We start from the raw sequence: 23686 nt of genomic DNA on the forward strand, positions 1-23686 counted from the left end.
TTATAAATGGTGATTCTGTGATTGTTGGATTTTCCCCCTCAGGATCATGGGTAGTGTAGTACTTCACCAATGATTCTGCTATTAAACACAATTTTTTAAAAACTGAGCTGAAGCATATACCATTGATCAACAACCTCGGAGCTCACGGTAGATCTATCTACCCTACCATAGAAACAATAAATGGGATTTTTACTTCCAGAACCAATCTGTTGTGGTCTATAAATCTTATCATATAAACTTACCAATGGTTGCACGCTTGCCCCAAAGTCTTACATGTTAAAAGGCCATTTTAACACCCCCTTCACTCTGATGGTGACTGGAGCTTGTGCAAAGAAATTTTGCAATACTCGGCAGAGGAAAGTTCAGAATCGTTGAACTCTGAACTGCGAATCCATATGATGAGAGGACGTGTGACCAATAGAAGATCGAAAAGTCACATGCTAACCTCTTGGCTCAATACAAAATATACATATTTCAAAGCTGCAAGCTTATTGTTGCCAAAAAGTGAGTAGGCCATTTATTTTTTGAGGTAATCGACAGTAGGCCACAGATGCTGTTGATAGAGCTTAACTTTAAAGGAATGTTCTGGGTTCAATACAAGTTAAGCTCAATCAACAGCATTTGTGGCCTACTGTCGATTACCTCAAAAATCATTTTTGACTCGTTCCTCCTTTTCTTATAAAAAGCAAAAATGGAGGTTCTAGTGAGGCATTTACAATGGAAGTGAACATGGCCAATTTTTAGAGGGTTTAAACAAAGAAATGTGACATTATGCCACAAATGCTATCGATTTAGCTTAACTTGCATTGAACCCGGAACATTCCTTTAATTAAGCTTAACATTAACTTTAATGAAATTGCCAAAATTACTTTCTTAAAGTGACGATCCTTTGCTAACAGCCTGGTGGAAGGGACCTTTGTAAAGGGTTTCCATTGCTCACTTGGGTTTGAAAGGACCTCACGAATAGCCCTTTCCGCAGTGCCCTTCATGGGTGCAAATAAATGACATTTGGAAATCGCTGCATTAGATTTTTTTGTTCTACCTGGCTCTCCACCAGCATGGCCATGTCCACGAACATGTCGTGCAGCTCACGGATGCTGTTCTCCAGTTTAATGATCTCAGTGTGCCGGGTTTCAATCTCGTTTAGAGCCTGTTTGGTCATCTGGGAGTCCATTTTGATCTGTTCAAGAGAGAATTTGAGAAACAGGTTAATAGCAGCAGGTCATCAGCAATTCAGTTCTGTGTTTTACAAGTAACTGCTATTAAACAGGCATTTGCACAACAAGCAAGGATGGTTCACTCCTAGAAGACTCCATACAAAATATAATTCTGTTACAAATACAGTAAAAACAGACACCAAAGACATATACAAAGGTCAAATTCATAGTCAAATTAAAGGAATAGTTCACAACATATTTGTATATTTTAATTATGAATTCACTTTCAAGTCATTCCTACCTCACATTATTTTGTTTTTCAGTGAAACACAAAATGAGATGCTCTTTTTCCATAAAATAAATGTGGAAAGTGACTGTTCCTCACACAAAGCCATCTGAAGACTTGGAATATTGCACATAAGTCATATGGACTACATTTATGATACTTTTATTATGCTTTTTTGTCCTTTTTGGAGCTTGGCAGTATGAATCAATATTCACTTTCCTTGTATGGACAACAGACGCTCTGACATTCTGCCTAACATCTCCTTTTGTGCTTCATGGAAGAAAGAAAATAATACAGGGTTAGAACAACATGAGGCCAAAATTGTCATTTTTGAGTTTACTGTTCCTTTAAATTTTTAAATGTTTTTTTTTGTCAACTATTTAACTTACATCATCAGTGAAGATGGCAAGCTTCCCACTCTCCAACATGTCTTCCAGTTCCTCATTGGTAGTTGTTCTGCCAGCTAATTAAAGGTATTAGAAGTATATGGTATCATTATGTCTATATTTAATAATGCGTTTTAAAAGGTTTTAAATCTACTTTCCAGTAACATGGAGGATCCTTTTTAGCCTGTATTTGTGCGTGTGGGTGTGTTCGTGCTTGTGAAACTCACTAATTTCCAGTTGTCTCTGAATGCGATCCTTGCAGCGATCCCTATATTTGGACTGCGTAGTGTTATACTCCGTCATGACTTCCACAAACTTGCGTGACAGCGTGGAATGCTGTGGGAATAAGGTAGAGGGGGTTAGGGATGTGATAATGGGGGGGGTCCATTTAGCAGATCGTGATGTGAGTGTTCTCGCAAACAGTAGGCGGCTCAGGATAATATTGTGGGCTAAGTGTGATCGGTGTGAAAATAGGGTCCTGCTTTTACAGCAGTTTGAGAGGCTACCATGCTTGTTCTCTTTCTAAACAGCAGATGGCACTAAGGAGGGTGTTTCACAGCTCTGCTCAGTGGGAGGGCAGAGGTCACAGGAAGTGTGATTGTCTCTGCCTTTCAAAGAATATACTGAATATCCTGAATGTCAGACTTTTTAATTATATATATATATTTTTTTTTTTACCATTTTGTTGAATATTGATTTCATTGATTTCATTTTAGAGAATCACAACGTGATGACTTATATAAAACTTTCAAAGTCATGAATATTCCTTGACCACATCCTTGATTATTCCCAAGTGAATAACTTTTTGAATAGATTTTTTTCCCTAATTTCATAAGTAGAGAACTAAGCAAAGCAACCGAAAAACACCCCTGATGCCACACATACATCACCCATATGTCTATTTGACCCCGCCCTCCGCCCTGCCACATTCCTCCCTCGTTCTTTCAGGTCGGGGAGCCCCCGGCATGACGTACAGCCCCCCACCCCCTCTTTCCCCGGGTCATCCCCACCTTCCTGAATCTGGGAGGGGATGGGGGGAGGGAAACAACAATATTAATTAAAAACACTGGGTACTCACTGTGACAGCGAAGTACCCCACAAAAAACACAGTAAAATTTAAAAGAGAGGGAAAAGCCAATGTGGAGCGGCAGTGGGAGGGAGAGAGAACAAAAAAAGCAATCTCTGGCCGGTTCTGCGATACGCCTTTGCTTGGTCCTCGGCCACTCCCCACACAAATTAATGGAGGTTGCCCAATGTGCATGCACAGCCAACACAAAATGAACGAATCACTCTCTGAGACTACTCGTTCTTCTGAGTCACATAAAAGGTTAGTTCAAAATGAACGAATCGTTCATGAATGACCCATCACTAAAATGAACTTAAAACAAAGTATTGCAAAGTAAACTTTGCTTTTAGAATTTCTAATATAAGCCACCATGAATTGTGTGTAGCCTTTACTTGAAAATGTGGTCTGTAAAATGTACTTTTCTAAATTTGATTAATTCGTATAATATCGTACGACTGCACTACAGCCAATGACGTCGCTGGGCATCTTTTCCATCTAATACACGTCACTTACTTGCTTCTGTCACATACAACAGCTTTCTATCATGTTTATACACTCTGCTGATTGGTTAGGTTTAAATAAGTGGTTTAGGTAAGGGGATAATATTAATAAGTATGTTCTTAACGTCTTGTGTGCGGAACTCGCGCTTACTTCCGCATTAGACATCCAGGCATTTGCACGTGATGAAATTGTATGAATTTATACGAACAAACTCGCACGAAATCATATGAAATAGCCAACTCATAAAAATATGTACGAATTTTCATGCGATTGGGTTGCACTCCAAGTTTTTTTCAGTGCACATTTGAGATTTTAAGGGCATTTTTGTAATTTTTGGTGGCATTTTTGACCTGATCCACCCAAAATTCGGACCCTGTAAAATGTTCACATACCTGCGTCTTGCGGATTCGCAAATCTGCAGACGATCTGTTCAACCCCTCCTCCTGCTCGATACTTTGCTCGATTGCTGAAACACAGGGAAAAAACTGTTTTAGCAAATGACCTTGTTCCTATGCCAAATTTAAGTTTATGAATAATTTTAAGCATAGGAAATGTTACCTACTCAACACACTTGATTGACTGGCATATCATATAGCAGCAGCCAAAGCATGGTTACCAGGTTACCCCTCCCTAATATTCAGCTACTTGTCCCGCCCTGATGAATGGGGTTGGGGGGTAATGGGTGTTCGCTGTACTTTTCTGCATATCGCAGCGCCGTTTTGTGGTCCGTTCAGCATAACGTGCCGGCTCATTTTTGCTTATCACGGCCCATTAGGCACGTTTTGGCACACCGGCGCGCTCTGTCCTACCGATGGCCATTTCGCCCCTGATCGGCCCAAAAGTGCGTCGCCCACCAGGAAAATGACCAGTATGCAAGATTACTAGTCCAGCCCTGCTTCAAATGAGATTTGTCACACCCCCTACTTGTGAAGAATTTTCTATGCATTGCTCACTTTGCCTCAGGTAGCTTTTTGAATGAAAGATCATGTCTAAATTAGCACTGCCTACGTGAGGAACGCTTTAGGAGCTTTAGATGACTTAACTTCATTTGCACTTGCAAATAGACCTGGACTTTTATATTTCTCACACATTAAATTAAAAGAGTAAAATATAATTTTAAGAACATTTGTGAGATGTAACAAGGTGACATTTTCACTGTGTGCGTAGTGCTATATTATTAGATCTTAAAGGTGAAGTGTGTCATTTTTCAGATGTTACAATACTTTCTCCTACCTCAGCTTAATATGCAGAGACAAGTGTAAGTAAGCCATGCGTAGGTTGATATCTCGGAAAAGTATAAGCACTGGGTCTCTGTGGTGCTATCAATATGTTGTTTGTTTGAGCATTCCAACCAGCCTAAAATTGCAATACTGACTCAAGCAATGCTGTGAGTTTGGGGCGGGACTATCTGTTTGAATGACCAACAGTGTTAGGTAAGTTACTAAAGAAAAGTAATCCAATACAAATGACTAATTACTAATTACGTGTGATTATCAAACTAGTTTGTGAGTAGATAGCTATAATATGAGTGCGAAGCGATCATCTGTGTTTCGCAACTGTTTTCGGGGTCCTTGAATAACATATAACGTGCAAGTAACGGTAGCCGGTGGACTTTCTGGTGCCCTCCTAGGGTAAGATGGTGCCCCGCTAAGGAGTTGGTGCCCTACGCAGACTGTGTAGTCTGCTTATAGGGAGCGGCGGTACTGTTTAGAAATATGCGTAACCTAAGTAATTAAAACTAATTAACTTATTTGAAAGTCAGTATCTGTAATCTGATTAGAGTAATTTAAATGTAATGTGCTACACAACGTTTTGTACTAAAAAAGTAGTTAGATTACAGCCATTAATTACTTTGTAATTAGATTACACCCAACACTGCCCACCAATTGCATACCTAATAGAAAACAGAGGACCTATGTGCATTTCGATTGTTAGCGCAGAAATTACACACTTTGATGTTTTACAATATTAAATCTATAACTGCTCAAATGTACATAAATATTCACTATTGTGGCTATTTTTCCTGAAAATAAGCATATACAGTTATAAAAGTGTTAAAATTGCTGGATTTATACCTTTTAATTTAGAGCGCACTTTATTGGCTGTCTTCTTAATGTCAGCTGTGAGGTCCTCCAACTCCTGCTTGGTCTCTGTCGAACACAAATACAAGGGAATACAAAATAAAAGTCTTGTAAATACATATCATGTTACATTTTTTATATTACAGTAAAGAGCACTAGTTACATTATATATTGAGTACAAAGTCAGGTGACAACACACTGTTGCCATATATGCATTACTTTACATAATTAAACGTGTGATAAATAAACTTCCTCATTAACCTACTGGTGTAATTTTAAATTAGTCTAAAACAAGTCTTTTATAGACATCTGAGGGGTTATGGAGCCAATCAGATGACAACCTATAGTTTGAAAATGTTTCATATGTGAAGCAGATAGAAGGAAGGATGGATGGATAGATGGATAGATAGATAGATAGATAGATAGATAGATAGATAGATAGATAGATAGATAGATAGATAGATAGGTCATACAGAAGACAGACAGACAGACAGACAGACAGACAGACAGACAGATAGATAGATAGATAGATAGATAGATAGATGGATAGATGGATAGATGGATAGATGGATAGGTCATACGGAAGACAGACAGACAGACAGACAGACAGACAGACAGACAGACAGATAGATAGATAGGTCATATGGAAGACAGACAGACAGACAGACAGATAGATAGATAGATAGATAGATAGATAGATAGATAGATAGATAGATAGATGGATAGATGGATAGATGGATAGGTCATATGGAAGACAGACAGACAGACAGATAGATAGATAGGTCATATGGAAGACAGACAGACAGACAGACAGACAGACAGACAGACAGATAGATAGATAGATAGATAGATAGATAGATAGATAGATAGATAGATAGATAGATAGATAGATAGATAGGTCCTACGGAAGACAGACAGACAGACAGACAGACAGCACAGACAGACAGATAGATAGATAGATAGATAGATAGATAGATAGATAGATAGATAGATAGATAGGTCATACGGAAGACAGACAGACAGACAGATAGGTCATATGGAAGACAGACAGACAGACAGACAGACAGACAGATAGATAAATAGATAGATAGGTCATACGGAAGACAGACAGACAGACAGACAGACAGATAGGTCATATGGAAGACAGACAGACAGACAGACAGACAGATAGATAGGTCATACGGAAGACAGACAGACAGACAGACAGACAGATAGATAGATAGATAGATAGATAGATAGATAGATAGATAGATAGGTCCTACGGAAGACAGACAGACAGACACACAGACAGATAGATAGATAGATAAATAGATAGATAGGTCATACGGAAGACAGACAGACAGACAGACAGACAGATAGGTCATATGGAAGACAGACAGACAGACAGACAGATAGATAGATAGGTCATATGGAAGACAGACAGACAGACAGACAGACAGATAGATAGATGGATAGGTCATATGGAAGACAGACAGACAGATAGATAGATAGGTCATATGAAAGACAGACAGACAGACAGATAGATAGATAGGTCATAAGGAAGACAGACAGACAGACAGACAGACAGACAGATAGATAGATCATACGGAAGACAGACAGACAGGTCATACGGAAGACAGACAGACAGACAGACAGACAGACAGACAGATAGATAGATAGATAGATCATACGGAAGACAGACAGACAGACAGATAGATAGGTCCTACGGAAGACAGACAGACAGACAGACAGATAGATAGATAGATCATACGGAAGACAGACAGACAGACAGATAGACAGACAGGCAGACAGATAGATAAATAGATAGATAGGTCATACGGAAGACAGACAGACAGACAGACAGATAGATAAGTCATATGGAAGACAGACAGACAGACAGACAGACAGACAGACAGACAGACAGACAGATAGGTCCTACGGAAGACAGACAGACAGACAGATAGACAGATAAATAGATAGATAGGTCATATGGAAGACAGACAGACAGACAGATAGACACACAGATAGGTCATATGGAAGACAGACAGACAGACAGACAGACAGATAGATAGAAAGATAGATAAATAGATAGATAAATAGATAGATAGGTCATATGGAAGACAGACAGACAGACAGATAGACACACAGATAGGTCATATGGAAGACAGACAGACAGACAGACAGATAGATAGATAGATAGACAGATAGACAGATAGATAGATAGATAGATAGATAGATAGATAGATAGATAGATAGATAGATAGATAGTGATCAGATGTGAATGTACAGTGGATCATTACATTTTTTTTATACTTTAACCTTTGAAAATATCACAGGCTGTGTGCTCATTCTTTAAAAGAGAAAAATGAGTGTTCTCCGGTAAACGGTGGAAGTGTGTGCAGACTGAGACTGCAGGCTGCAGTCATATGTTGATTGATAGTTACTGCAGTGCCATTCACTCCTTGGACACCAGCTCAGCCTTTTCAACTCCCCACCTACACACTCCCTTTCCCTCTGACTAATTCAATCCCTCGCTACTTTCTCTCATCTCTCCAGCCATGAAAGTTTGATGACCATGACATTTCTTCCTCTACGAGTATTAATGCCAACATCGCTATATCACCAGGGAGCAATCATGAATTTATTAAGAAGTATAATACAATAATGCACTTACAAATGACGATTGGGTGAAATATTATTCTCAAGTTTTGTCTGCATATTATTGACCACAAAAAAAATCACATAACGAACAGATTTTTCTTTCCTGTTTTGATGTATTTCCTATTGAAACAGGAAGTTGCTGCAGGATATACAATATTAGATGGCTCGAAATTATTTCAGTTCACTTCACAGCTATAATCCATAATTTGCTACTTGCTATTGCTAGTCCTCATTCTAGACAGCATTGCATTAGACAAAAATGTGGATATGCCCGTGAGTGCCTGATGATGTCATCAATATGTTCGGTTCGTTTCCTCAGAAAAGAAAGACTACATTTTAAATGTGTATATCTACTAAAGATACTTTCATCAGTTCTTAAGAGTACACTAGCATATAGATGACATTAAACCTAACAGACACATACAAAAAGCCACTCCAATTTCAATTGTGTGGACTTAAAGTTATGTAGTACATGTACTTACAGATAAGATCTAGAACATGGGCAGTAGCAGTCAAACGATTACGTGATCCAGCTCATAATGATCATAAGATCTGTGAAAAAACCAAATGAACTCACTCTGCCCCACTAACTTACTGAACCTTTTTTGTCATGCATATTTAATTCCCTAAACCGCATACAACATTTTGGAAACACATACCACCACATAAATGATTTAAGATTATAAGAGTTGAGGATTTAGTAATTATACGAGCCCCACACTTCAACACGTCTGTGCATGGTCATCAATATTCTGACGCATATTGATCACTTTCAAGGGGTTTGATGGTGGGTTGATTGTGGGGGAGGGGTGATAAATTATACATCTACACATTGTGCACAGTTATCAATCACACTGATTGTCATTTTGAAGGATATACTAGTGTCATTTCATGTTTGAGCAAAAATTTTCCTAGGAGTTTTTGTCAAATATACAAGCAGAATATATATATATATATATATATATATATATATATATATATATATATATATATATATATATATACATATAATAGTATCACAGCTTGTGCTGTTTCTAACAAGTTAATGGATAAACAAGGATAGACGGATGGATGTGTGTGCATGTGTGACCTTTGTTTTTGTTTTTTGTTTTACTCCTGGAATAACTTCAAAGCTTAGCTGAATGTCCTGTTTAATGAAGAATGAAGACAGGCCCGCCGGTCCGATGTTTAGATGATCTTCGACCACATTGACTGAAGTCCTGAGTCACAGCACCAATGTGACGCTCTTGTTCTACCCGCTCCGTACGGGACTCGGACCTAGGTCTCCGGCATGGGAGGCGGATGCTCTAACAAGGAGGCTAAAGGCTACAGCCTCTAGCATCAGTCGCTAGTGCACCTCTTGAGGTCAGGAGAGTGAGGTTTACACACTGCACAGCTACCTACCAGCTGGCTCCTGTTACACATGTGTGAGTGAGAGAGAGAGAGAGAGAGAGAGAGAGAGAGAGAGAGAGAGAGATGCAGCGTGTGCGATCACCTGTTGCCACACCCAAGCAGAGATGCTGTCAGATTTCTGAAGGTCATCTTTCTCAGTGGAAAAATAGCGTCCAAGCAGGGGTATTTCTCTCTATTTCGTGGTAGCCGCGCAAGAGTCATTCACTATAGAAACAGCGATGTCCTCTAGCCATTTTAAACAGTGTGTATCCAATGTGGAAACTCGGTAAGCACCTCGAGTTCTGTAATCAAACAGTCTGGAGTGTCTCTCAGCTATGATAAGCCTTAATCCTGAAATTGTTCATTTAAAGCCTTTTAAAACAATGTCCTTGCTTAAGTAATGTAGCGGTAATATGAGCGATCATGGAGCGCAGTTCTATGTAAACAATGACTAACGGATTCAATTTACATCACCAACTGGCTCATATTACACACAAAAATTATCTTTAGCCACCACCTGCTGGCTAACATAAGTAATTTCAAAAATAAAGACTCCTAACAGATATGCACTCTTACACTTTAGTTTACACACACAGTGAAGCGTCTGAGTGCTGATCCTGCAGACCATCAGTGCTCATGGAACTTCTCTCGTCCAATCAGATTTGAGGACCGGAACTAACTGTTTTATATATATATATATATATATATATATTCTATTATAACTACATTCTAAGGAAAACTTGGGATTCTGATTGGTCAATCAGAGCATTTTTTTGGGCAGATATTTTTGTATAATGAGTGCTAAACTGCATAAGGCCACTGTTCAAGGCAACCGAGTAGCTGTGCTGCTTTTACTTCTCTTGTATCACTCCTTGCTTTCTTCTCACATAATAAAAATAAATTTGTAATGTCCATTTATTTATTTATTTGCTAAGTAGCTGTGTAATAAGTAGGATAATATCAGCTGGTCATTATCGCAAAATAACCCCCTCAGGGTGATACAAGACCTGAACATCCTGTCGGGGTTTAATATCGTAAAATGACTGTCTGAATGCGTTACACTGAGAAACAAATTACGTAAACATAGCAGATATTATTAAGTACTTTTTACATTGAAAACATTTTTTAGACAAATTTAATGAATGAAAAAAAGAATGTTCTAGCATATATGTAAATAATATTCATGATTGTTTGTTTTTTTCCAATGCATTATCATGTATTAATCTTAAAGTAGTAAACCTTGTGATGTGTATTAAATATTTTTTTACAGGTAAATAAAACAAGTAAATGTTACTTTGCTTGAATAAATTGGTTTGCAAGTTTATTTACACCATTTTTATTGTTGATGTTTCTGTTATGTTTGGTACTTCTTGTGTTGTTAAGTTTTGTCAAGTTTACTCAAAATTACCTATTCATGATAAAAAATTAAAATAAACATCCCTTTTGTTGAGTGTTGAGGTCTGCGTGCACAGCCCTGTACTGAGAACGAGAACCACATTTTAGCAACCACGAGGAGGTTACCCCATGTGACTCTACCCTCCCTAGCAACCGGGCCAATTTGGTTGCTTAGGAGACCTGGCTTGAGTCACTCAGCACACCCTGGATTCAAACTCGTGACTCTGGGGGTGGTAGTAAGCATCAATACTCGCTGAGCTACCCAGGCCCCTCCTAGTAAGTGTACATATACATTTAATATATCAAGTTAGATGAATTCATGTAAATGCCTCCATATAGTTTAATGAAACATATATTCATAAAGAAATTGGCATGTCTAGACCCTGCTTCATTGGGAACACACTCCATTTTCTTAAACCACATAAAATGAATTCTAAATCAGCGTCTTACAATATCTAGAAAACATATTCTCTTTTTTTTAGAAAATACATTTAGTATTTATTAATTTAAAAACACTTATTAGATTTCAACATTTATAAATGTCATTTGGAATGTTTACTGTCTATTTTAACAAATCAGATTGTATAATAATAATAATAAGAATGATCATATATGTATGTATCATTTATAATGTAGATGACAACAAAATGGTATAAAAGGCATGTTTTTCTGTAAAACAATTGATCTAAAAGTGCTGTAGTCTGGGTGTGGCAATCAATTTAACATAAGTGAAATGTATCCTGGCACTAAGTTAGCATCCTAATATTTGCACACTGCTACACTGTTGTTGTCCTTACGGCCGGCTAAATGCTGTACCGCTCTTTACTGCTGTATGAAAACAAGACATTGTCTCATGTCAGCTCTTTTTGCTCATGTGGTCGAGAGATCGATTTTACCAACAAGGATGTTTCTTGTCACACCCACTATTGAACATGACAGCCATAAGCAGCACTTAAATAGTTAATAAATATGATTTTATTTGTCTCTGTGAGCAGCTGCCACATACAACTGAAGTGCCTCTGGTGTGTACCTGTGGAACCTGTTTAAAATGCATGAAGACTTTTATCGGCTAGATGAAATTGTTGATAATAAAAAAGCAAAGTCACTGCTTGAAGCAGCAGTTTGTAGAGATCCAAAATGATTGCATCAACCATTGGTATATTATCATATATATGTATATGCAGAATATAGTATAATAATATTATATGATGTATACCACATAATGGTATAACAAAATATACTACAGAGTTTGTTGAAGACATTTTCTCCTTTTGACATATATAATGTGTGTGTTTACATGCACAAACGTTCACTGATTATACTTAATAAGCCAACAATGTGTAAGGTCATGTAGATGTCTTAAAACGTTTTACTTTTTTGTTGTTATGTCATAAACTTTTTTAGCAAAACCCATCGGCACACGTAGATTTTAGCCCATTTCTCCGGTTTTGCATTGCAAGTAAACACCTTTTACCAGCTGCTTTTCCATTGTGTGCAAGTGTTGTGCGCATACCTGTTTACGTTTTTAAATCAAAAGCAGAGAATAATCTGATTATTTCAAGTCTCATGTTTTCTTCCATAGTCTGTTTTTGAAAAAAATTGTTATCAGCGCATTTGGTGTGCATGTAAGCGCACTTAGTATCCTACAAAAAACAGAAATTTTAAAGATCGTAAAGTGTTGGTAAAAAATGATCTGCACTTACATCACGCCTTTTTTAACCTTAGAGGTTACCAAAGCGCTTTACACTGTGTCTCATTCACCCACTCACACACCAATGGTGGCAGAGCTGCCATGCAAGGCGCTAGCCTGCCATTGGGAGCAACTTGGGGTTCAGTGTCTTGCCCAAGGACATGGAGTCATGTGGGCTGGGAATCGGGAAGCAGCCAGCCCACTCTACCACCTGAGCCACAGCTGCCCTATGTTTGTTGTTTGTTGATATGCACATAAAATTATAGGTAATTTCTTGAGTTTAAAGTGGTATTTTTGGCCACATATCACCTCCCAGTGGTAAATGCATTTAACGTTTAGACAATCCAATGAACTTCAAATACACTTGTACATTTGAAAATGAACACTTATAGCAACTAGTGCTGTCAATCGATTAATTTTTTTTTCGAATTAATTACATGGTGTCCTGATTAATTAATCGCATTTAATCGCATATACAAATATTTGCTGAGAAAGCACCTCATATAACAATAATTCAGTATATAATGATGAAATAATTATACATAGTTATCTTTAAATATATTTATATATACATTGGTGCATGCCCTGCCCCCAATCGGGCTAATCAGAGGAGGAGAGGGATGAGTGCAGCGGGATGTGGCAGTTAGAGAGAGAGAGAGAGAGAGAGCCACACGCAGCTGCCATGTGTGCATTTGTGCTGTGTGTTAAGTTTAAATTAAAATATTATTCTGACTGTTCAGCCAGTTCCCTCCCTCCTCCTTTTCCATTTTTATCCCTATTACATTGGTGCTGAAACCCGGGAAGTACGAGTGATGCACTGTCGGGAAGTCCTCGTCACTGCCATCTGCCCAAACGAGCAGCCGCGGCTGTCCACCTAGGGATGAAGAAGTCTGGACGCGGAGGAACGTCTGCCGTCTACAAGGGGAGGAGGGGCTCGCTACCGGCCGGCAGAATGTGGAGGGGTGTTCCATCCGCCAGGGATCAGAGGGTTGTTGTCCACCAAAGGGTGGAGGAGTGGTCGAGGACCAGGCGAAGGTGTGTCTGGGAACCGGCGAGCAATTTTATTCTCTATCTCCACTCTCTCACTCCCTCTCGCAGCCGGAAGTGCAACGGATGGATGTCATGCATGTAGTTCCCCAGCCTGAGGCAAAGGAGGGAGGAGTGTGACGAGGAGGAGGGCAGGGCCAGGCCGTGAGTCTGGACCTCAATCGCGCTAATAAGCCGAGGAGAGGGATAAGGCCGAGCTGGATGTGGCAGTTCGGGAGAGAGACAGCCACACGCAGCTACCGTGTGTGTGTGTGTGTGTTTATATTTGTGTCTTTTTGTTTAAGGTCTTATTAAAATATTCATGTGTTCAGCTGGTTCCTGCCTCCTCTTTTACCATTTTAACCCTGTTACATTGGTGCTGAAGCCCGGGCAGACCGAAGCAAGTCCTCTGATCCCTGGTGGATGGAACGCCCCTCCGCATTTAGGTGGCTGGCAGCCAGCCCCTCTTCTCCTCTCGCCGATGGTGGCCATTCCTCTGCGTCCAGGCAGCTGGCAGCGACTCCTACTTCCCTCGACAGTGCACCACTCCTCCTTCCCAGATTTCGGCACCAATGTAACAGGGATAAAAATGGGAAAGGAGGAGGCGGGAACCGACTGAACAGTCAGAATAATATTTTTATTTCAACTTAGACAAAAAGACACACAGAACAAACGCACACATGGCAGCTGGATGTGGCTCTCTCTCTCTAACTGCCGCATCCCGCTGCATCCCGTTGCACTTATCCCTCTACTTTGCTGATTAACCCGATGGGGGTGTAGTCACGGCCCGACCCTGCCCTCTTCCTCGTCACAATTGACTTATTCTAACCCATAAATGTTACTGTTGTTGGCATAAACCTGTCGATAAATGTATTGGGTAAATTCAGTTGGTCTTTTACAGTTTTGAATGACATAAAACCAGTAATTTTTTTTTTTTTTTACAAAGTAGCTGAAGATAAACATGAAATCAAAATTGACCCTATACATTTAAAAAAAAAAAAAACGTTATTGTGCACAATTCATCACTGCAAATGATTCCAAATAAAACAAATGTTTGTAATCGTAATCTTTAATCATAATGTAACTTGCCCCACCTCTGAAACAACATTCTATTTCGGGTGACATCACAATCCCTCTTACTTTTCAACCCCTCTCCTCCATCCACCTGGCTTCATTATGGCATGTTACGCCCCCTTTTCATGATCCAATCAATACCCTATGGATAAAATCAAGTCCCGCCATTCATTTTTTATCATTGAAAATTCATTTTTCAACTAAATACTTCAGATTGCGGGAGTAAAATGGGTCGGAATGACCTTTCATGTTGACTTTAACAGAGTACCATTGATGCTAGCATGTTTTGGATTACCTCTATAAGCGGTGACCTGAAACTGAAGCAATACCAAGATCAAAATAATGCTAAATCACTTGGGGGTGAGGGGGGGATGGTATTACACTCTAAGTTATGAATCTAAAGCAGTTGTAAATTTAATCCCAGGTAAGGGTGACTTATGAACTCGCAAGTAACTGAGATAATTTTCCTGCCATTGAACACTTACGCAAGGCATTCGAAAGGCAGCTACTAAATTACAAATGGCAGCACAGTGTCTATCTTTCCCTTTTTGTATTTATTATTTTAACTGAATTTAAAGGCTTCAGTAGGATGACAGAGAAATGGTCCTTGGCAATAAGCCTTGAATGGTTTTACAAGTTATGCAATATGTATGTATAAAAACCAAGCACAATAATGAACAAAAACACAGTTTCTACACACAAACGCACGACATGAACTGCAACTGGAGGAGAAGAAAACGAGGAGAAGAACTGAAGTAGGTAGCTAAAACACATTTAATAATTACTTACTAAAAAGGACAGTTCAACCATAAGTGATAATTCTGTTATCATTTACTCACCCTTATGTTGTTCCATCATGAGTAAATGATGACAGAATTTACATTATTGGGTGAACTGTCCCTTTAAAGACCCCATTAGATCAAAATAGATTTTTTTTGGCTTTTACTGTCCATGTATGTTAGTCTTGAAGCCTTATGCTTGGGCACTCTAAAAGTTGCTACAATGAACTTAAGCTTAATTAAATTTCCAGTCTTTTTCTTCTGGGCAAACAGACCAACTTACATCCACATTTTTGTCAATGAAATCTTCTCTAGATTGAGAACATCCCTTCCCCTAATACCACCTGCTGCTGACTAGCAAAAGCAAGTAGCAAATCGTTGTTTACGACTGTGACGTAAACTTAAGGCTATTGGCTATAAGAACAAGCTTTTAGATATGTATATATGTATATTAATGGGGTCTTTAAATATGTGTTCCTCCTCATCTTCTCTTCAAGTATCTGGCTCACACTGACACAGATATTGAGACAGACACTCAACTTTAACAGGTTTCCTTGGACGATTCCTTCATGCAGCATGATGAAAACAGACAGGGGGAAAGCAAAAGAGAGGAGAAAAGAAAGAATAGAAAGAAAATGTTCTTACATAAGCATGCAACAACAAAGAAACCATGCATTGGAAATAAAGTAAATAATATACAGTATAAAACCGAAACAAAAGTGTCTGACACAATGAGACTGTTAAAGATTCATCCATAGCAGTTGAGTCAATCCTGTGAATATCTTGAACTAAGTTAGGCCTGTCTAGCCCCTCTACGCCACCTTAATGAAAAAAAAAGTGATATAAGAAAATAGATATCGTAATTGTCATTTAGCCAGCATGGAAATAAAGTTTTAAATAAAGAATTTTTCTGGGTCTTTCGACTTGGAAACAATAAATGGACCTTTATATAAAGCATTGTAGTACAAAGGTACTACAGTACCGAATGATGGAATCAGATAGTAATACCTATACCATTGTACACAGAATGAACATTGCTCTAACAACACTTTTGCAACGGACTTTCACACAAATCAAGACTGCAACAGCTGATTATGACTTTAGAAAGCGTATTTTTTGTTCTATCGGGAAGACACGCAGCTTGAGTGAAGTTTAAGATGCCATTTATTTGATAAATGTAAAACAGAAAGTAATGTCTCTCTCTTTGGCGTAGGCCCTGTCCGGCGGTCCGAGGGAGTTGTGCCCGGTTGTGTCATGTCCTGCCGGAGATAGGAGGCAGGGGCGAGGAGCCTACTTACATTTCTTTTACTCACACACTCATGTTATGATATCGAAACACTTTTACTCTAAAGCATCATTTGAAAAATATATAAATTTTAATGCTTGTATTACAGGCAGCTTACATTTACACAATGTGAATAACTTCCGCAGTAGCCTCATAGAGTTTTGGATTTTAGACTCGGAGGACCGTGGCTCGAAACCAGCCAAGCACGCAAGCTGACATGTGAGACGAAAGTGAGAGACATGAGATGATATGGTTGCTTTAAAAAAATCTGCTTTTCATGTCGTATTTCATTTTTCAACACTACTGGTTAGGTTTAGGTGTTGGTTTAGGGTAAGGATGTCTGTTGACACTATTGATTAGTTTAAGGTTAAAGTTTTAGATTAGTGAGGTACATTTAACTCATTAAAATCTGACTAAGATTCAACTGAAAAACGTTGTTAGATTACGACACCGTTTCACTCGCTTTTGGCGCCCCCTGATGGACATTTCACTAGGAAACTGCAACTAAATGTGTAACGAAGCATGTCATTTCGTTTCACAAAAATGTTACCACAGTCACGTCCATGAGACCAGGCTCCATTATACTGAATGATTACCATATAGTTATACAATGGTATGGTCAAGAAACCATGGTCATACTATGGTATTGTTTTGTAGTTTTTATTAGTAATTAACCCCAGGTTAACGTTCTTACACCTTCTAACTTCTAAGGCCACATCCACACAAAAACGTTTTTGCTTCAAAACGCATACATTTTGCCAGTTTTACAGCTCTCATCCACACTGGAACTAATAACGGAGACTTTCGAAAACACCCTCCACAACTGCATACTTTAGAAAACAATGTCGTTCGGAGACTGAAAACAGAGTTTTCAAACTTGAACGAATTAGTCTGAATGTGGCCTAAGACCTTCTAACGTCTACACTTATTTTCTACACACAGGGTCTGTTCCAAAACCTCATGAGCTGCCTATGTAGACAGCATCTTATGGTATCATAGGCGCACTCCTGAAGTGAATGATGTTTCCATAGAGCTGTTCAGGTTGTAGTCCAAAAATCTGAGAATTCGCTTTGGGTTCCCTCTGGTTTTTCCTATGCACTTTTTTAATGGGTTTTTTCCTCAGATTTGAACTTTGAAGCCGTATTGAAGTGCATACTTTAAAAAACAAAACAAAAAACATGGAGGCTTCAAAATTCACATTTGAGGTACACTGCCAGTCCCCCCAAAAAGTTGCTGTTTGGATTTAAATAAGCAGATCCTTAAGAGTCTATGACTGGATCATTATTGCAGTGATTAATATGTTTCAGCTGGCAACAATTATTCTAACCTTAATTGATGCAGTGTGTAGCTCCTCATTTCTTAAACAACCATGACTGAAGATGTATCCCATGGTCGTGCATAAGATGTTACTGTGTTTCAGAAGGGGTAAATTATTGGCCTGCATCAAGCAAAGAAATCAACTATGGAGATTGCTGGAATCACTGGAACTGGGTTAAGAACTGTCCAACGCATTTTTCAAACCTGGAAGGATAGTGGTGAACCGTCAGCTTGGCAGAAGAAATGTGGTCGGAAAAACATCTTGTATGATCATGATCGAAGATCACTGAAACTCTTGGTGAAGTGAAAGTCTGAAAGTCTTTGGGATGTGCTGGAGAAGACTTTACGGAGTGGTTCGACTTTCCCGTTGTCAATACAAGATCTCGGCCAAACATTAATGCGACTCTGGATGGAAATAAATGTTGTGACGTTGCATAAGGTTGTTGAAACCATGCCACGATGAATGCACCGTAATCAAAGCTAAAGGCAATCCAAAAAAATGTTAGAGTATGCAACTTTTTTTTGTCCAGGCAGTGTATGAAAATGTGTTATTTATGTTGTTGAAAACAAACAAAACATGTTCTACAAAAAACCCAGAAGCAAATTCACCCTGGGATTCCAAAATGTTACTCATAAGTTGAAAAACCACATTATAAAAACCCATAGGAAAATCCAAAGTGAACCCATGGCGAAATTGCCTTCCGAGTTCGCCGTAATGGCTGAAAAGCTCTATAATGCCAACTTTTAAGATACCTCGTTTTGGACATGGCAGCATTGCATGTATCCTTTGCTGAAAATGCAATCCCATTTGTCTTTTAAGAGGTTTTATTTTTGTTTAGAATGCGAACTTAGGGGCCATTCACACCAAATGCGTATTTGTTAAAATAATTGTTTTCCTATATATCTGCATCTTGCGGTATTGTCAGTGCCTCGCACAGGAGCACCACATTTGTAGATGATATGTCAAGTTAAAAAGAGATTCAAATGTTAAAAAATGTGTCTCGAGACAACGGCGTTCAACTACTGTACATTCGTGGTACTGCATATAACTTTTATGGGAACAGCCCCTTCACAGTAGGCAGTAGTCAGCAAGGCAGCTCACTAGGTTTTGGAACAGAGCCATGATCTGTTTTATAACTTGAAACTTCTTTCAAGAAGTTTTAATGATTATATATTGAATGTAAATTTAGAAGCAATGTTTGAGTACATCCTTAAATATAACTAACAGTAAAATAACAGATTCAATGTAACATTTCTCGGCAGTTAAATACCATTGTAGCCTCATGATTTGACAGTTGACTTACTGCAATTGAACGATTATAAGAACAAGTTCTAAAGAGTTGTTTCGTTAGAATGACCTCACACATTAGTCACAGAAAATCCAGTAATTACTTGAACACTCATTTGCCGTAATTAAAGATGGTTGCTGGGGAAAGCTGAGGCGAGCAGGATTTTTTAGCAACATTTGAGGACTGAAGAAACAGAAGCACTATAGATGCAGTGTGGGTTGGTGCACTATGAGGTGTGTGGGTTGGGTTTTACACACACTTGGAGCGATGTGGCAGCAGCAGTGGCTTTTATAGAGTGGGAAGCACAAATACAAGGTATTGGAGAAATGCTTGAATGCCTTGTCATCCGATGAGGTCAATATATCTTACCACACAACTGTGAAGCAATTTGCTTCCAAAAAACCCAAAATGTCTCTATTCTTGCATTGTAACTGAGTTTGCAAGTCACATTTAAAAATGTAATGAATTGAATTCAATTAGACAACAAAATATGGCATCAAATGGCATCTTTATCTGTATCATCTTGCATCTAATAATACTTTTTACTAACTGGTGTCCAGGTGATTTTTCTTGGCTGTATAAAGTCTGTATTCCTTAAGTTCATAAAGGTCCCAGATAGCACACGTACATCCCAGAGATGTCCGGTTAAGGTCTTTTCATCTGGAAAGCATCACAATTTAATTAACATCTGCTAAACATCTTAAAAAGGTCAGATTAACAAACATTCGAAACCATAAACGTCTCAAAGACATCTGCTGAATGTCTTATTGACATTCGAGACATCTTTGTTGACATACGTTTTATAGAAGTATTACAGATGAGAAAACAACATAAAAATACTTCTTCCAGATGTAACAAGCACATCATTTAGACGTCAGGGTGATGTAGGTGTGCTATCAGGGGTGTCACAAGTAACCACAGGTGCAGTTCATCACATAAACTATGAACATGTTCCACTTATGTTTGATTGTTTTATCATTTAAAACCTAAGAAACATCTTTTTGTGAAATGTTAGGCTTGAAAACGGCTTGCTTGTGCTAGAGGTCTTTAAAATAAATGCAAGTTTTTTTTATCTAGTACAACGAAATGTGGCTTAAGTGTCCAAATCCTTTTTTGGGCCACTGTATATTTTTTCTAGTGTATTTTATTGCTTTTGATATTGTGGAGTAATGTGGGTGGAGGTGATCGCTAATGTAACAGTTTGTCATCTTGCTCTGAGATATAGTTATGCATGCACAAATGTGTTTCTGCGTATGGATGAATAGATACAGTAAATCCTGGAGGGAGATATGGGGGAGGTAAAACGTCAAAGTTGCATGTTCATTGCAGTGCCTGAAAGTCTTACTGATGAGGTGTCGCATACATTCGGCTTATGAACTTTACATCTTGTTAAAAAAATACGTCTGTGCATGAAAGTGGATTCTTCAGGGATGGATTACCGACCGGGCCAATGGGGCCCATGCCCATGGGCCCTTGACAACCAAGGGCCCTTGACTGCCCGAGGGGGCCCTGGGCTATAAGGTTGCACGATCCGGTATGGTGCAAGTCTTTCTTGTCTTTTTCACCCCTGTTCTACTCAGAATTTGACTGTTGCTCTTTTAATAATATAGAGGCAGTATTCTGAATTAAAGCGATGTGCATTAGCATATTGAATGCTGATTGGTGGAACTCACTTTCATCAGGGTTGGGTGCTGCTAGAATGGCACTGTGCTGCTTCTTGACCTGTTCTACATCCTCTGACAGCTTTTCAATACAGCCACGGATCTCCTCCACCTGTCAGAAGAATATAAGTAAAAAAAAAATGAAAATGATAAGGGCTAGAAAACTGAACAAGTTAATTTCTGCGATTAATAGTTGACTGTTTAACACATGAAGAAATTATGGGAATTAATTTCACTTCCTGAAATTTCATTAATGTTTTCCCCCACTTTCTGTAGATAAAATTGGTATACATAAATTTCCAGGAGGTGCATGCTCGACTTGACTGCACATCCTTGCACAGAAACTGATTTTATGGAGCAGTGCATGCTTTTTCATTACCTGCCACGCATAATAAACATGGGAGCAGATTTACTGTATAAGAATGGAGACTTCCCCCACAAGTGGTGAGCCAGGTTGGAGAGATATGTGCAAGCTGCTGTAAAACTCACTCTAATCTGAATCAGTGTCAAAAGCAAAACCAATCATGTGCGCTGCAGAGAATGAACGGCAGCCAGAGAAAATAATAGTTTTGAGATTTTAAATTTCAGCATTTAAATTTGTTTTATATCTGTATGTATAGTGTCTGATAATGCATTGGCAATGTACACTTAAATTTATCTTGCCAATAAAGATTGATTTAAATTAAATCTGCCCATTTAATAATATTATTAAAAAGTCCACTTAATTACAGCATGTCCACTGATTTTATGAGATATAAACATATTTTTATCATGTAGATGTGTTTAATTATCTCTATTCGCAAATACAGAGTAAAATAGAGAATATTTTAACAAGTGCATATTTAAATCATTAAAATTAATTCTGAATAACAAATGTATTGCAAGTTCTTTGAGACAAAGTATAAAGTGAATACATGTATGATTATATTTTAATTTGGTCTGTCAATCAAATTTATTTATCAAATTAAATACATGGTGTCCCGATTAATTAATCGTAATTAATCGGATATACAAATATTTACTGAGAAAGCCCCTCATATAACAATAATTCAATATATAATGATGAAGTAACTATAATTCGATATCTTTAAATATTAAAAAATGTATATATATATATACAACAAAAAATATTCATATAATTAAAATGCATTACATTCTTGTGGCAGAAGAGTTAATCATTGATAAATGATACAAAAAGTGTCTTTAGAATACAATGTGTTGTTTACTATCATATTATTGATCATAAGTCAATCATTGGCACACAGTTCACAGCAATCCATTACACAAGTGAATTTGTCAATCAGTTGGAGATTTATTATGAGGGCTTGTTTAAGGACCCGTCGATGTACACCTGCGTCAGACATGCTTGTGTAGCGCCTCGGGTGTGTTGCGTCATAAACATAAAATAGGTCACTGTGTTAAATATAGTTTAATACTTAGAACACATTTTGAGATCCCTTAGTATGGATTTGCGCTCCTTCGTGTTTTGAACGCAAGAACATAGGGCATGTTTGTGTTGTTCTGCTGCTGATGGTTGTTTTGTTCACTGTATAAACTGTGCACTGCCCACACATTTCACTTACTGCCCTCTGGAGTAAACAGGTGGTACTACAAGCTTGCATTTCTCAGGAATCTTCCTTATTACGGTCCGGGGGCTTTGCGATTAGTCAATAACGTGTTATTTTTAATCAAATTAATCAGCAAATTAACGAGTTAAATCGACAGCCTAATTTTAATCTTGGTTTATTGTAACATGTACCATGATTAATCACGATTAATCACAGTTTAACTTTATAAAGTTTGATTACTGCTTTACTTTTTAAGTAAAATCAAAGAGGCTGGTTATAACCTGCAGTGAGTGGTTCATAGCACTTTTTTGACCACTTTAAATTAACAAAGCAAGCTTGTAGTACCACCTGTTTACTCCAGAGGGCAGTAATTACATTTCAGCTGTGTGTCAACGCACAGTTTATACAGTGAACAAAACATTAACAACCATCCAGCAGACACACAACACAAACATGCGTTATGTTCTTGCGTTCAAAACACTTGCTGGAGCGCAAATCCGAACTTTAAGGGATCTCAAGATGTGTTCTAAGTATTAAACTATATTTAACACAGTGACCGAAACATTTTATTTTTATGACGCAATGCACCCGAGACGCTACACAAGCATGTCTGATGCAGGTGTAAATTGACGGGTCCTTAAACAAGCCCTCATAATAAATCTCCAACTGATTGACAAATTCACTTGTGTAATGGATTGTTGTGAACTGTGTGCCAATGATCGATCGCTGAATGATCATTTTTATGTATAATTATTTCATCTTTATATATAGAATTATTGTTATATATCAGCAAATATTTGTATATGTGATTAAATGCGATTAATTAATCGGGACACTGTGTAATTAATTCAATTATAAAATTGTAATTGATTGACAGCCCTACTAATAAATAAAAAAAGTCATCCTTTCTTTCTCATTCACCTTTTGCCTATTTATTTCAATCGCTTTGCACTCCTAATTCATCTAAAAAAGAACAGCAAACAACTAATAGTTTATCCAATCAGAACTTCTTTCTTGATGCTTCTTGAAGCGAAGCGTGACGACTGGTTCACAAGTTGCATGCTGGGATTAGACCTTCTTGGTTTTGGCTTTC

The 23686-nt window shown here is 38.2% G+C and overlaps 1 protein-coding gene and 1 long non-coding RNA gene across 4 annotated transcripts in view; one reads left to right on the forward strand and one right to left on the reverse strand.

Moving 5' to 3' along the window:
• The window catches only part of LOC127619772 (syntaxin-1B), a 64175-nt gene that overhangs the window by 6998 nt on the left and 33491 nt on the right, over nt 1-23686 (reverse strand). Inside the window, exons 3-8 of the mRNA XM_052092756.1 lie at nt 21038-21137; nt 5472-5546; nt 3789-3862; nt 2057-2165; nt 1833-1906; nt 1043-1180 (exon numbers count right to left, since the gene is read on the reverse strand). Coding sequence (XP_051948716.1) covers nt 1043-1180; nt 1833-1906; nt 2057-2165; nt 3789-3862; nt 5472-5546; nt 21038-21137 — 570 coding nt within the window. The remainder of the gene's footprint in view (nt 1-1042; nt 1181-1832; nt 1907-2056; nt 2166-3788; nt 3863-5471; nt 5547-21037; nt 21138-23686) is intronic.
• Nucleotides 6089-7609, forward strand: LOC127619777 (uncharacterized). 3 transcript variants are annotated; one of them, XR_007967614.1, is made up of 4 exons: nt 6089-6115; nt 6569-6608; nt 6705-6836; nt 7437-7485. It is a non-coding gene; the product is annotated as an uncharacterized LOC127619777 (long non-coding RNA). The 3 variants fall into 3 exon arrangements; XR_007967616.1 differs by lacking the exons at nt 6089-6115; nt 7437-7485 and adding exons at nt 6233-6259; nt 7561-7609; XR_007967615.1 differs by lacking the exon at nt 6089-6115 and adding an exon at nt 6233-6259.

This window comes from Xyrauchen texanus, chromosome 26 (assembly GCF_025860055.1).
Source record: "Xyrauchen texanus isolate HMW12.3.18 chromosome 26, RBS_HiC_50CHRs, whole genome shotgun sequence".
In the NCBI taxonomy this organism is placed as follows: domain Eukaryota; kingdom Metazoa; phylum Chordata; class Actinopteri; order Cypriniformes; family Catostomidae; genus Xyrauchen; species Xyrauchen texanus.